Source organism: Bufo gargarizans, chromosome 5, assembly GCF_014858855.1.
Source record: "Bufo gargarizans isolate SCDJY-AF-19 chromosome 5, ASM1485885v1, whole genome shotgun sequence".
Classification (NCBI taxonomy): domain Eukaryota; kingdom Metazoa; phylum Chordata; class Amphibia; order Anura; family Bufonidae; genus Bufo; species Bufo gargarizans.
This window is the reverse complement of record NC_058084.1, coordinates 445,748,998-445,761,668: the sequence shown is the minus strand read 5'-3', so window position 1 is coordinate 445,761,668 and position 12,671 is coordinate 445,748,998. Positions and strand designations below refer to the sequence as shown.

Here is a 12,671-nt window from a genome sequence, read left to right as displayed (position 1 = left end):
AAGAGGAGCGGAATCAATAGCAAAAACAGGAATATCCTTTCCCAAAGTGCATACCTGGAAACCATGAGTTATCGCAAATTGATTATCAATGAGATTGACAGCTGCTCCACTATCTACAAAAATCTCACAAAAAATGTTATTGCTCTCTAGCGCCACCCTGGCAGGCAGGACAAAACGGGAACTACAAGCAAACGGAAAACCTTCAATTTCCACCTCAACCCTGCCAATAGTAACAGATGGAACATTTTTAAAAGATTTTTTCCTTTTTGTTTCTTTATTACTCCCAAAAAACTGCCTGAATCTCCTAGAGGGACAAACATTTGCCAAATGATTTATACCTCCACAACAAAAACAAACCTTCCCATGCGGGCTGAATCTTCTATTGTCAGAGGCAATCAACCCCAGCTGCATGGGCTCCTGCTCAGAAAGGGTTGACAGCGACTGAGACCCCTGCGCACAGAATGAGACCGCTGCATTGTCCTGGGATTGAGTATGACAGGAAGGAGAGATCTCTCCTCTCTCTCTAAGACGCCTGTCAATACGAACGGCCTGAGACATAGCAGAGTCCAAGGAGATAGGCCTCTCATGAAAGGCAAATGCATCTTTCAATCCCTCTGAAAGACCATGGCAAAATTGACTTCGGAGTGCAGCATCATTCCAACCAGTATCAGCTGCCCATCTCCGAAATTCTGAGCAGTATATCTCTTCAGATTGTTTACCCTGGCATAACAGATGTAGTCTAGACTCAGCCAAAGCAATACGATCCGGATCATCATATATCTGACCCAGGGCTAAAAAGAATTCATCCACTGAACGGAGGGGCCGTGCCCCCACCGGCAGCGAAAAGACCCAGGACTGAGCGTAATCCCTGAGCAGCGATATAATGATCCCCACCCTCCGTTCCTCATCACCAGAGGAATGGGGAAGAAGGCGAAAATGGAGTTTGCAAGCCTCTCTAAAACGCACAAAATTCTCACTACCCCCGGAGAACGTATCCGGGAGCGAGATCTTAGGCTCAGAACAAACTCCATGAACGCAAGCTAAACCGGTCACTTGAAACTGAGAAAGAGTCTTACCGAGATCTGCTATCTCCAATGAAAGACCCTGCAAGCGTTCAGTCAAAAGTGAAACCGTATCCATGCTTGAGACGGTTTTGGCGGTTTATAATGTCATGGAAGGTGTACAGGAAACAAGACAATACAAAATGAATATATGACTCACTGGATCCAAAACTAAGGAACAAAAAGGGAGACCCCTGCATAAGACCTGGCACTCTCCCTGACTGCTCAGCCTATGCGAACATCCCAATGGTAGATGATCGTATATCCTCATACCTCGACTGTATAACACCTGAACACCCTACAATAGTGAGGGGACACGACCACCGGCTCCCTACACTAGACACGGAGGGAGTCAGGGTCACCTGGGATCCAGCAAACAGAAAATCACAAATGAATGTACAACACTTATCTTGTAGAAGACTGGGAAATAGGATCAGCATGCACACACACTCCAGGAAGTTGTATAAACCGCACACTAATGCATTATGGGGAGGAATTTAAAGGGATGCAATCAGTCCAACTACATGACAGCTGAGAGAGGCTAACGAGATGAGGAACTGAAAACCAAAACAAAGGAAGCTCAAGGAGGAGGTTCTGAAAGGCATCTGTCAGAGGTTCTCAGATGTCTGGTGGTGACAATGCCTTTGTCCTGCAGGATTCAGCGCATGGCAAAGGAGAGCATCGGAGCACAAAATATATGGGAGACTGAGTAGGGGAAGAAAGGAATATGTCCTGGTTCTGCTCTGAACCCGGACAACCCCTTTAATCCTATGAACCCTTATCCTTAATTCATCCTGAATCTCCTGATTCTAACCCTGGGTTCACACCTGAGCGTTCCGAAAGGAGCGCTCTGTATGCGCGATTGTACCGGCGTTTACAATCGCGCATACAGAGACAGGCGAACACACATTGTTGCGCGTTCCCGAATATCTATGTACGGGAACGCGCGACAAAACGCCCCAAAAAAGCTCAAGAACTTGTTTGAGCGTCGGGCGTTTCACAGCGCGATCGTACGCGCTGTAAAACGCCCAGGTGAGAACCATTCCCATAGGGAAGCATTGGTTTCTCCTTGTTGAGCGTTTTACAGCGCGTAGGAATGCGCTGTAAAACGCTCAGGTGTGAACTTAGGGTAAAGGGCCCTTAGATATCTATACAAGTCATAACTGCACCTAGTCAAAGGTGTCAGGCCGGGTTCACATCACCGTTGAGTTTTCCGTTCTAAACAGAAGAACAGAAAAAATAAATAAAATCAGATCCTGTATAAAAAAGCATCAGTTATGCACATTTTGCATCAATTTTAGCCAATTAGCCGTTTTTTCTCCCATCTAAAATAACGGATCTCAGACAGAAATGGCTAAAATTGATGCAAAATGTGCATAACTAAAACTAAACGATGATGTGAACCCGGCCTAACTTCTAAGTGCAGATGGACAGAAAGAATCTTTTCCTAATTTTATGCCACTAAAGATGTCTGACTGCACAATGTCGTGTTCTGCAACTTTCTACTGGACTTTTTGCTTCAATGTCTAAGCATTTGCTAGATCTCTATTTGCTGTCAGTGAATACAAACCATATTGTTTCCATCCAGACATTGAAAAATCTCTACAGACCTGATGCCTCTCATACCTGATGGTTTGCTACAATTGCATCCAATCTGCTCAGTCATCTGCATGTCAAAAAGCCTGGACTTTAGGCTAGGTTCAACTGCATTCAGATGTTATGTTTGGTTGCACTGTTTGAAAGGCTTCCTTCAAATGTTTGTCTCAAATGTAAGCAATGATACATCTAAACTAAAGCCTGCCGCCCTTATTCGATGGGCTGAATATTTTTTTATGTAAAGTTATATTGAAGAGCATAGTTGACAACAGCCAAAGAGACTTGTAGATTTGGACATAGGTTTGGCTATTGATAATTTACAGGCAAGTGAGAGGGAGAGGGATTTGTTCTGCTGAGAGATTTGAAGGGGTTGTCCGTCCATGGACCCGACAACCCCTGAGATCCTCCCCTGTCCCCCTGAACATAAAAAAAACACTCACCTGTTTGCGGTCCCACCTCTGCTCAGCTCCCGGCCACTTCCAGTCTCTGTGGCCAATCACAGGCCTCAGTGGTCACAGTGGCTCGAACTGTACATCACTGAGGCCTGTAATTAGCCACATTGGTCAAGGAACCAAGACGCTACCTGGTACTGCAGGGACTGGAACTGGTTGGGAACAGAGCATTGGTGGGGACGCAGACAGGTAAGTGGATTGTTCAGAGGCACAGGGGAGGGCCACAGGGGTTGAAAGCTCCAATGCTGGACAACCCCTTTAACTCACAGAAGATTGTCTAGACTGGAAAAACTTGTAGCAAACCCTCAGCTGTAAGAAACATGAGGTCTGTAGGGGTCATCAGCCTCTGCAGGGACATAACACTTAATGTAGATAGATAGACAGACATATAGATAGGCCCAATGAATTTCTGTCTGACTCAGTATATATACAGTACATATATATATTGTGGGGGACTCGCTCTGGTAGACAGGATTAGCGGACGCAGTATAGAGGCAACAAGTTCTTTGGATCAAACAGTTCAGTGTTTTATTCACACTTTAGGCAAGTGACAAAACAAGCAGTCATATTTGAACAAAAAGTCACCTTGCGGTGTTGGTGGTAATTCACACCATGCAGCGATTCTGCCTCAAAGATTCCTTGCTGATAGCAGCACCAACCTGTTTTCATGCCAAACAGGTAGCAAGCCTTCATCCAAACACAAGGCTCCCAGATCCCAACACAGAGACATGGCTTCTGAGCTCAGCTGCCTATTTAAGGACAGTCAGGTGCTGCCAAAATCCGGACCGGCCTTTAAAATCCGGTCCGGAATCAGCCAAGCAGCACATGCTGGGAGGAAAATACCAGTTTTCTCAGACCAAACCACTCACTGTGTCACATACCCCCCCCCCCTCTTTTGTTCAACCCTGAGGGGGTGAACACATGCCAGACAGTGTACCCAGGACAGGGAATCCACGTTTCCCTGTAACCAGCCTGCCCTGTGTTCCACCGAAAACGTAAAGTTTTGTAGGGAGAGAAACCATCTGGTGACCCGGGCATTTCTGTCCTTGGCCTGGCTCCTCCACTTGAGAGGGGAGTGGTCAGGTCAGTCACCAGGCGGAATTTTCTCCCCCAAAAATAATAGCGGAGAGACCGCGTCTCGGCTGGGGTGAGCTTATGGCTGAGGAAGACAATGGGATGCTCTTCCCCGTTGACTTCCTGAGACAATACAGCACTGAGGTCTACTTTGGAGGCATCGGTCTGTACTATAAACTCCCTTTTGAAGTCGGGCGTCACCAAAACCGGGGACCCGCACAGGGCCGACTTCAAAGCGGAGAAAGCCTCTTCCGCCCGATCATCCCAGCAAACCATCAAGGGCGCAGCTAGAGTAGCAAAGTGGAGAACACACCTCATGTAATAGCCCACCATTCCCAGGAATTACTTTACTTGTCTAGTGGTGACAGGTCGGGGCCAATTCCGTATTGCCTCTATTTTGTTGTTTACTTGGGGATTGATGACTCCGCGCCCAATGACATACTCCGGGTTCTTAGACTCTTTTAACCCTATTGCGCATTTTTTGGGGTTAGCGGTTAGACCAGCTTTCCGAAGAGAGTCCACTACAGCCTGCACTTTGGGTAAGTGACTTTCCCAGTCGGTACTGTGGATGACAATATTGTCCAGGTAAGCCGAAGCGTACCGACTATGTGGACGAAGCACAATGTCCATTAGTCGCTGAAAAGTGGCGGGGGCGCCATGCAGACCAAAGGGTAAGACCTTATATTAATACAGCCCCTCAGGCGTGATGAAGGCAGTTTTCTCTTTGGCAGAGTCCGTTAGGTGTACCTGCTAGTACCCTTTCGTGAGGTCCAAAACATCCGGCTTGGGTATCAATACTATAGGACTGGCCCACTCACTTTTAAACTCCTTAATGACGTCTAGCTGCAACATTAGCTGCACCACCACCGATATGGCTTGTCGCCGAGTCTCGGGCGCCTGGTTTTAATCGGACTTTTGCCTGAGGCTCAGTGACAATGTCATGCTGGATTATGGAAGTGCGTCCAGGGAGGTCCAAGAACACATCCATGTTCCAACTAACGAACTCCCTGATCTCCTGAATCTGTCTAGAGGAGAGGCTGTCAGCAATTTTTACTGCGGCAGCTGCCTCTCTTGCATCAGACAGAGGGGCCGGTACCTCTTCTCCTAAAAAACCCATCCGCAGGCTGTCTTCTGTACAGGTTTCCCTATCTTTCCACAGTTTGAGTATGGTAAATTCACATGGTAAATCTGTTCCGGCTTTCGCCGCCTTGGCTCGTGTACCTTGTAGTTTACATCTCAAATTTTCTTGAGTACCTTGTAGGGCCCCTGCCATCTAGCTAGGAACTTACTGTCCACGGTCAGCACCAGAACCAAAACCCGATCACCCGGGTTAAAGATCCGGACCCGATCCTGCCGATTATAGACCCGACTCAGGGCTCACTGAGCTGCCTCCATATGCTCCCTAACAAGAGGCAACACTGTCTCTATCTGATCTTGCATCTGGGTAACGTACTCAATGACACTTTTATGTGGAGTGGGTTGTTCTTCCCACGCCTCTTTGGCCACGTCCAGGAGACCGCAACGGTGTCTGCCATATAGCAGTTCGAAGGGTGAGAACCCAGTAGAGGCCTGGGGTACCTCTCGCACTGCGAACATGAGATAGGGCAGAAGGAGGTCCCAGTCCTTCCCATCTTTAGACACTACATTTTTCAACATATTTTTTAATGTTTGGTTAAACTGTTCTACCAGACCATCCGTTTGCGGATGGTAAACGGACATCCGTAGTTGTTTTATGTGCAGCAACTTACAGTGTTCCCTCATCACCTTGGACATAAAAGGGGTCCCTTGGTTGGTCAGAACCTCTTTAGGTAGTCCTACTTGGGAAAACATCTCCATTAACTCCTTAGCTATGAGTTTGGCTGAGGTATGTCGTAGTGGCACACCTCTGGGTACCGAGTGGCAAGGTCTAGAATGACTAAGATGTGTTGATGCCCTCTGACGGACTTCAGTACTGGGCCTATGAGGTCCATAGCTATTCGGTGAAACGGTACTTTGATAATCGGGAGAGTTACTAGGGACTACGGAAATGTGGCTGGGGCCTAGTTATCTGTCAGGTCGGGCAGTAAAACCACTGTAAAATACGATTCTGAGTTTTCTGCAGCCCCAGGTGACCCCCAAGTACGTGTTGGTGGGCTAGATCTAACACAAGCTTGCGATAAGCCTTGGGGACCACCAACTGTTCAATAGGCTCACCCTGTAGTTGGTTTACCCGATACAACATATCTTGATGAACCAGAATACGGGGAAACACTGACTCTGCCTCAGGTTGTTATGGTTCACCATTTTCCCAGGCACAGCATAGGGTTGGGTCCCGACGTTGGGGGCGGTACCAAAATTATCCCTGGAGACATTGAGGTCTGCCTATTCAGGACTCGGCAGCAAGTCCTCCATGTCTCTCATCATCACACTTAGTGGGATTGTCTCACCCTCTTCCACCAAAGTGGCGGTCACCCCTACCGCTGGCCCTTCGGTCTCAGGTTCCCAGGGTTCTGGTCTCCCCCCTGAGCCAGGCCGCTCTGCTAGGGTTACCTCTGTCTCATGGGTATCAGTCACTTTCATAGCAAGCCACAGTTCTGGGAAGCCCGGGAAGTCTCTCCCTATTATGAGTTCATAAAGTAGATTTGTGGTGACAGCCACCTCGTGGATCCATCTACTGGCCACTGTGGTTAGAGACATCAGCGTGGTGGTGTAGTCTCTTAAGTCTCTGTGCATGCACATCACCCCGCCATTCCGGCCAGTATACTCAGTGGACCGCACCAGGGTAGCCCTTACTAGGGTCACCAGACTCCCTGAGTCCAGCAGAGCCTCCGCCGGAGTGTCTCCCACTTCCACCTGGCCCAAGTGGTCTAGAGACTCTGGGGTACCTGTTGCACACAGCCTCCTAGCATATAGCGACTGACGGTAGCCATAGTTAGTGTCCATGGGCTGAACCCGATGGGGACACTTAGCTTTTACATGGCCAGGTTCCTGACACCGTCAGCAGACTAGGTCCGCCGTGGGTACATCCCGGGTGGGTTTTATCAGCTCAAATCTCCGGGCCTGCGGTGGAGAATTCCAGGGTTTGCCGACCCACCTCCCGACAGAACCCTCCTTTAGATTCCTGGTGTGGTGTGTAGCTTCATATCGTTCCACCAGGTCCACCATCTCAAGGGCTTTGCCAGAAGACACCTGACCGATCCAGTGCTGGAGAGGGTATGGCAAAGCCCTCCAGAACATATCGGCTACCAGTCTATCCAGCATAGTCGGGGGACTCAGCACATCAGGCTTTAGCCACTTTTGCAAGTCATAATACTGGGTCCTCGCAGGCTCGGCCGGCTTAAACCCCCACTGATGTACCTACTGGGCCCGGACCAACACATTCACCCCAAGTCTTGCCAAAATCTCACCCTTTACTTTTTGGTAGTCGGCCACTTGTTCGTCCGGCAAGACGAAATACACCCGCTGGGAATCGGATGCCAGAAATGGAGCAACGACCTCAGCCCACTTGTCACGTGATAGCTTTTCCCTGATGGGCACTTTCTCATACATCGCCAGGTAGGTTTTGATCTCGTCTGCGGGGGTCATCTTAGGAATCGCGGCACTGACTACTTTCCAGGCATCGTGGACGCTCGGGGTTGCTCCTGCTGTCTGCAAAGCCATCATGTGTTGTAGCAGCAACTCCTGCTGCTGCTTCTTAGCCTCACGTTGCTGCAGGTTTGTCTCTTGCTGCTGCAGATTAGCCTCCATGAGGGCCTTCACAACAGCCTCCATTTTGTCATGGGGCACTGGTTGTAATACAGCTGGTTTAATGTACGACATACAACCGTGCCTGAAAAATGCAGAAACCAAAAATATCGGCATTCACGCCAGCCTCACTGCTCCTGCTTGCATCCTCCACCAATTGTGGGGACTCGCTCTCGTAAACAGGATTAGCAGACGCAGTATAGAGGCAACAACAAGTTCTTTGGATCAAACTGTTTAGTGTTTTATTCACACTTTAGGCAAGTGACAAAACAAGCAGTCATATTCAAACAAAAAAGTCACCTTGCTGTGTTGGTGGTAATTCACACCATGCGGCGATTCTGCCTCAAAGATTCCTTGCTGATAGCAGCACCAACCTGTTTTCTGCCAAACAGGTAGCAAGCCTTCATCCAGACACAAGGCTCCCAGATCCCAACATAGAGACATGGCTTCTGAGCCCAGCTGCCTATTTAAGGACAGCCAGGTGCTGCCAAAACCAGGACCGGCCTTTAAAATCCGGTCCGGTATTTGATCTCACCTGGCTGTAAATCAGCCCAGCAGCACATGCTGGGAGGAAAATACCTGCTTTCCCAGACCAAAACCACTCACTGTGTCACAATATGTGTGTATATATATATACACACACACACACACACACACACGCAAAGTCGCCAACTTTGCTCCTAAAGAACATTTACATGGAGGAATAATTTCTCTAATGGAAACGACAACAAACATTCATAAATGATAATCAATACATCCTAATGAGACAAAACAAGAGATTTATCATTAGGGAGATTGATCGTGGAGACATAAAATGTGCACAATAACAAAGCCAGTCAACAGAATTGCCTTGAAAGGTAAACTTAACCTCTAATGAATAATAATAATTAGTTTTGATCAAGCATGCTCGGCCGAACACCATGTGTATTTAAATGTAATTTAGCATCTATTTCTGAAAAGTTTTGTACCAGGATTTGAACTCTCAAACCCTTGTGCATAGGACCTTATCCACTTAGCTACAAAGCTGAATTCTAAACTGTGTCAGAAAAACCTCATAGAAGTTTCTGATGTAGTGAGTATTCCTATTCAGCAGAAGACTTTTTTTTATATTTCTGTGCAGGTTAACATGTAGCTCTATAGTGTAGTTGTTAAATTCCTTGCCTCTAATTTACAAGGTTGGGAGTTTGAATCCCAGCCAGAACCTAGATAGATATACAGCCTTTTAGCTGTAATATATTTACATATATTATTATATATTTAGAATATATAATATATTATAATATATGTAAATATATTATGGCTAAAAACATCAGTAATGGTTTCCCACATATTATGCTTTCATATATATCAGAAGTATGATTATAAATATATATTTTTAAATTTTTTGTAATTACACATTTATTTTGTGCCATACATTTTTTTACAATTACTAAAAAGAATATAAAATATATAAATTGAATCTCTACTTCTGAAATGTTTCTGCCAGGATTCTAACGCCCAACCTTGTACATTAGAGGGAAGGATGTTAACCACTACACTATAGAGCTACATGTTAACCTGCACAGAAATATAAAATAAGTTTGAATACTCACCACATCAGAAACTTCTATGAGGTTTTTCTGATGCAGTTCAGCGTTCAGCTTTATAGCTGAGTGGAGATGGTCCTTTCCTCTAATGTACAATGTTGGGAGTTCAAACCCCAGCAGAAACTTTTCAGAAATTAGATTATAATATACTGGGGTGTCCCCAAGCACTGACTCCATATATGCAGGGACTCCTAAGCTGAACTAGTCTCGACACCCTCCCCTCTTCAGAGCAGGGGGTGACTGGGGTTCTCACATTGACTTCCATTGTGCTCGGTACCAAGCATCGTGAAGTGTTGCACACAAGCACTTTGGTGCTCGATCAACACTAATAATAATCAAACGATACAATGTTGTGTCAACAAAGGGTTCACGTTAATCTCAGGCTTTATGGGTGTCATTTCTAAAACGGTGGAAATAGCCACCCTCCTCTGCGCCCATGCCGCTCACTAAGAAGCTCTCTTCTGTAGTTAAGTGCAGTAATCCCCACTTTATTGGTTTATAGCATCTCACAAGTGCATAAAGTAGATTCCAGGTCAAGTAAAAAAAATTATAATCTGTATTTTCATTGGCATAACTGTTTGTTGCTTGGCACTGCTCCTCAGTGCCAAGTCCCATGATCACACAGACTGGCACAGGTCCATGCTTAGCAGAAGGAGAGCAGCATCAATATATTATGGTGCTGTATGCACTTCCAACATATGATTAATAAATCATGGAAAGTCATATTGAGTTTACGCAGCAAATCTCACTCTGCTTCTTGCTCCTCCAGCACACTAAGGGTGGAGAACATCTCTATGATTTGTGTGCTATATTTAGCAGGCTGTTGCTGGTGTGTATGTGTGTGTGTATAGTGTGTGTGCATCTGTGTGTGTGATTGTGTGCATCTCTGTGTGTGTAGTGTGTGTGTAGATGTGTGTGTCCATCATTCTGGGTTGTGCCTGCCATCAGGAACAGAAACAGTGTTCTTTGCAACTGGTAAAATGATGACTAGCGGCGTACAGTCTTCTCTAATTACACAGTACCGACCTACCAGCCACCATTATCAAGCTCTGCTTTCCTACTGGAGGATATCTGTCTGAACAATAGATTCAATTTTAGGTTTCTACAATGTCCTGTGTAATTACCAAACTTAATTAGTCTGCAGTTGTTATTATGCAAATGCATGATTCACAGAACTCCTCTTATCAGATATGTACAAACAGCTGCAGAAGTGAATCACTGGTATCCTTATTAAACGCCTATTACCAAGGTAGAATCCTGGTGCAAGCTATCCCTAATGAGAAAATTGCCTATTACACAGACCCCCCCCCTCTCCTCCCGCATGTCTCCTGTGGATAGCCTCATGGCATAGCAGAACAAGAAGACAACCTCTACCTCCTTTATAAAATGTCTTCCTACCTGAATTCTCGAACAAGATTTGGCTTAAGCCCATAAAATGCAGCAGAGAGAGAAAGGAGCCAGTTGGGTTTGTATTTCCCATGGTCGCATTCTAGAAAAGGCGAGGACCACTTGATGTGACTCTTGTCGGTAAGGTAGCTGGAACCCTTCTTCCAGCTGTCCTCTAAAGTTTTAGCACCGTTTAAAAATCTCTTGTGCTGGTGAGGCCTCCACTTTTGCTTGAACGCATGGAACCAGTCGGTTTCCTGGGTGGCATTGGCTAGATGGTGGGCTGAAGAAGATAGATCTTGGAGATGGATCTTGTCTTCCTCTCGAGATGCCTGCAAAAACACCTGAGGGATATGGGACAGTGGGTCCACATTAAAAGTGATGGCAGACCGATGAATTCTAGGTTCCCCTTCTAAGATACTCCTTAGGAGAGCACTGTACCACTCCAGGTCCCTGTGCGAGGTGTGGTCTCTAGATTTATTGCTTTGTAACATCATGTTTAAAAAGTTGGAGGAATGAACAAGTAATTCCAAAGAACTGTGCAAAGACTGGTGAGTAGTTGTGGGAGAAACCCCTGATAGACTACTCAGTTCGTACCTCTTGGAACAGTTGGCTCGCCTGAGTTCATTAGAATTCCCTGTATATAGGAAAGAAGCCACATGCTTTGGCAAGTCTTCAGCCAGATTTTGGGCAAGGACACTGCTCTCCGTGGTCCTAAACCACATGGCAGGATGGTCCTGGCTTCTAGGCTGGTTGTAGATGGGTTGCTTATCCCTGGTTATCTTGTGCTCCTCTTCATGAGCCGTACGCCCTTCCAAGTCTAGGCTAGATGCCGTTAGCAGACAGATATGGGCAAGGAAGGCTGAAAGAATCCCAATATAAGCCATGATCATGAGGGATATGCAAAATCCAAAGGAACTTAATCAGTTGCAGGTCTCAGAATGTCACATCCTGTACCATAGTGCTGCATCGAAGCCAAATGGTATCACCTGTGGTCAACAAGAACAAAAAAAAAAAAAGCAGTAAAGAAGAAGATCCTTTCTGTCCTGTCTCCCACAGCAGGTTTCCAGTAGGAATTACGCAGACAACTGCCTTGATCTGAGCAGGTTACATCCCATCTAGCACAGAAGCTATAGTTAGACTGCTTACGTCTGTATCCTCATCCTCGACTGTGGTCTTCAGAGAGGAAAGAGAACACAAATTCCCAGGGACTTCACCCTCTAATATCTTCATCTCAAGGGGAAGGCTGCACTGCCACCTCCACTGTGCACATCAAAGCAATGAGGCACATTAAAGAACAATGCAAGGTTTGCTAATTGAGTACTTGGATGAGCTTAAGGAATACACTCCGCCTTCCTCTGCTTGTGAAAGGATTTAACTACACTTTGCCACAGCCAAACACGTTCAGCTCTCACCCCCTCCCACCCTACTCCTATAGGTATACTTTGCCTTTCTTGGGCTGTGGATGGGCAGTTGCAATGTCAATCATCGAACAGCCATTTGTAATGCAGGAAGAAAGGTGGAAGGAGCTGTCCAGTGCTGAACCTGAGCTGCTGCTTAGTGATCAGGAAAACACTGAGCCTTGCCTCCTCCTCCTCCTTCTCCTCCTGTGAACACTGCTGTGGCTTCTGCTATTCTTATGTTTCCTGCATCTTCAATGCTGCTTCGTTGTTTGCAGGATTTGTCAGGGAGCAGGCATGTGTGTACTTCTCTGCATTGTGGACCTCGGCGGCTATACCGATTGCAGCATATTTTGGCATAATTAAGTGTTGGCTTGTGGAACTGCATCGTTA

The 12,671-nt window shown here is 46.4% G+C and overlaps 1 protein-coding gene across 1 annotated transcript in view; it reads right to left on the bottom strand.

Moving 5' to 3' along the window:
* GPR158 (G protein-coupled receptor 158) overlaps positions 1–11,765 on the bottom strand; it is a 443,660-nt gene extending 431,895 nt beyond the window's left edge. Inside the window, exon 1 of the mRNA XM_044294904.1 lies at positions 10,891–11,765. Within this exon, the coding sequence (XP_044150839.1) occupies positions 10,891–11,765 (875 nt within the window). The remainder of the gene's footprint in view (positions 1–10,890) is intronic.
* Between the last annotated feature and the right edge of the window lie 906 nt (positions 11,766–12,671).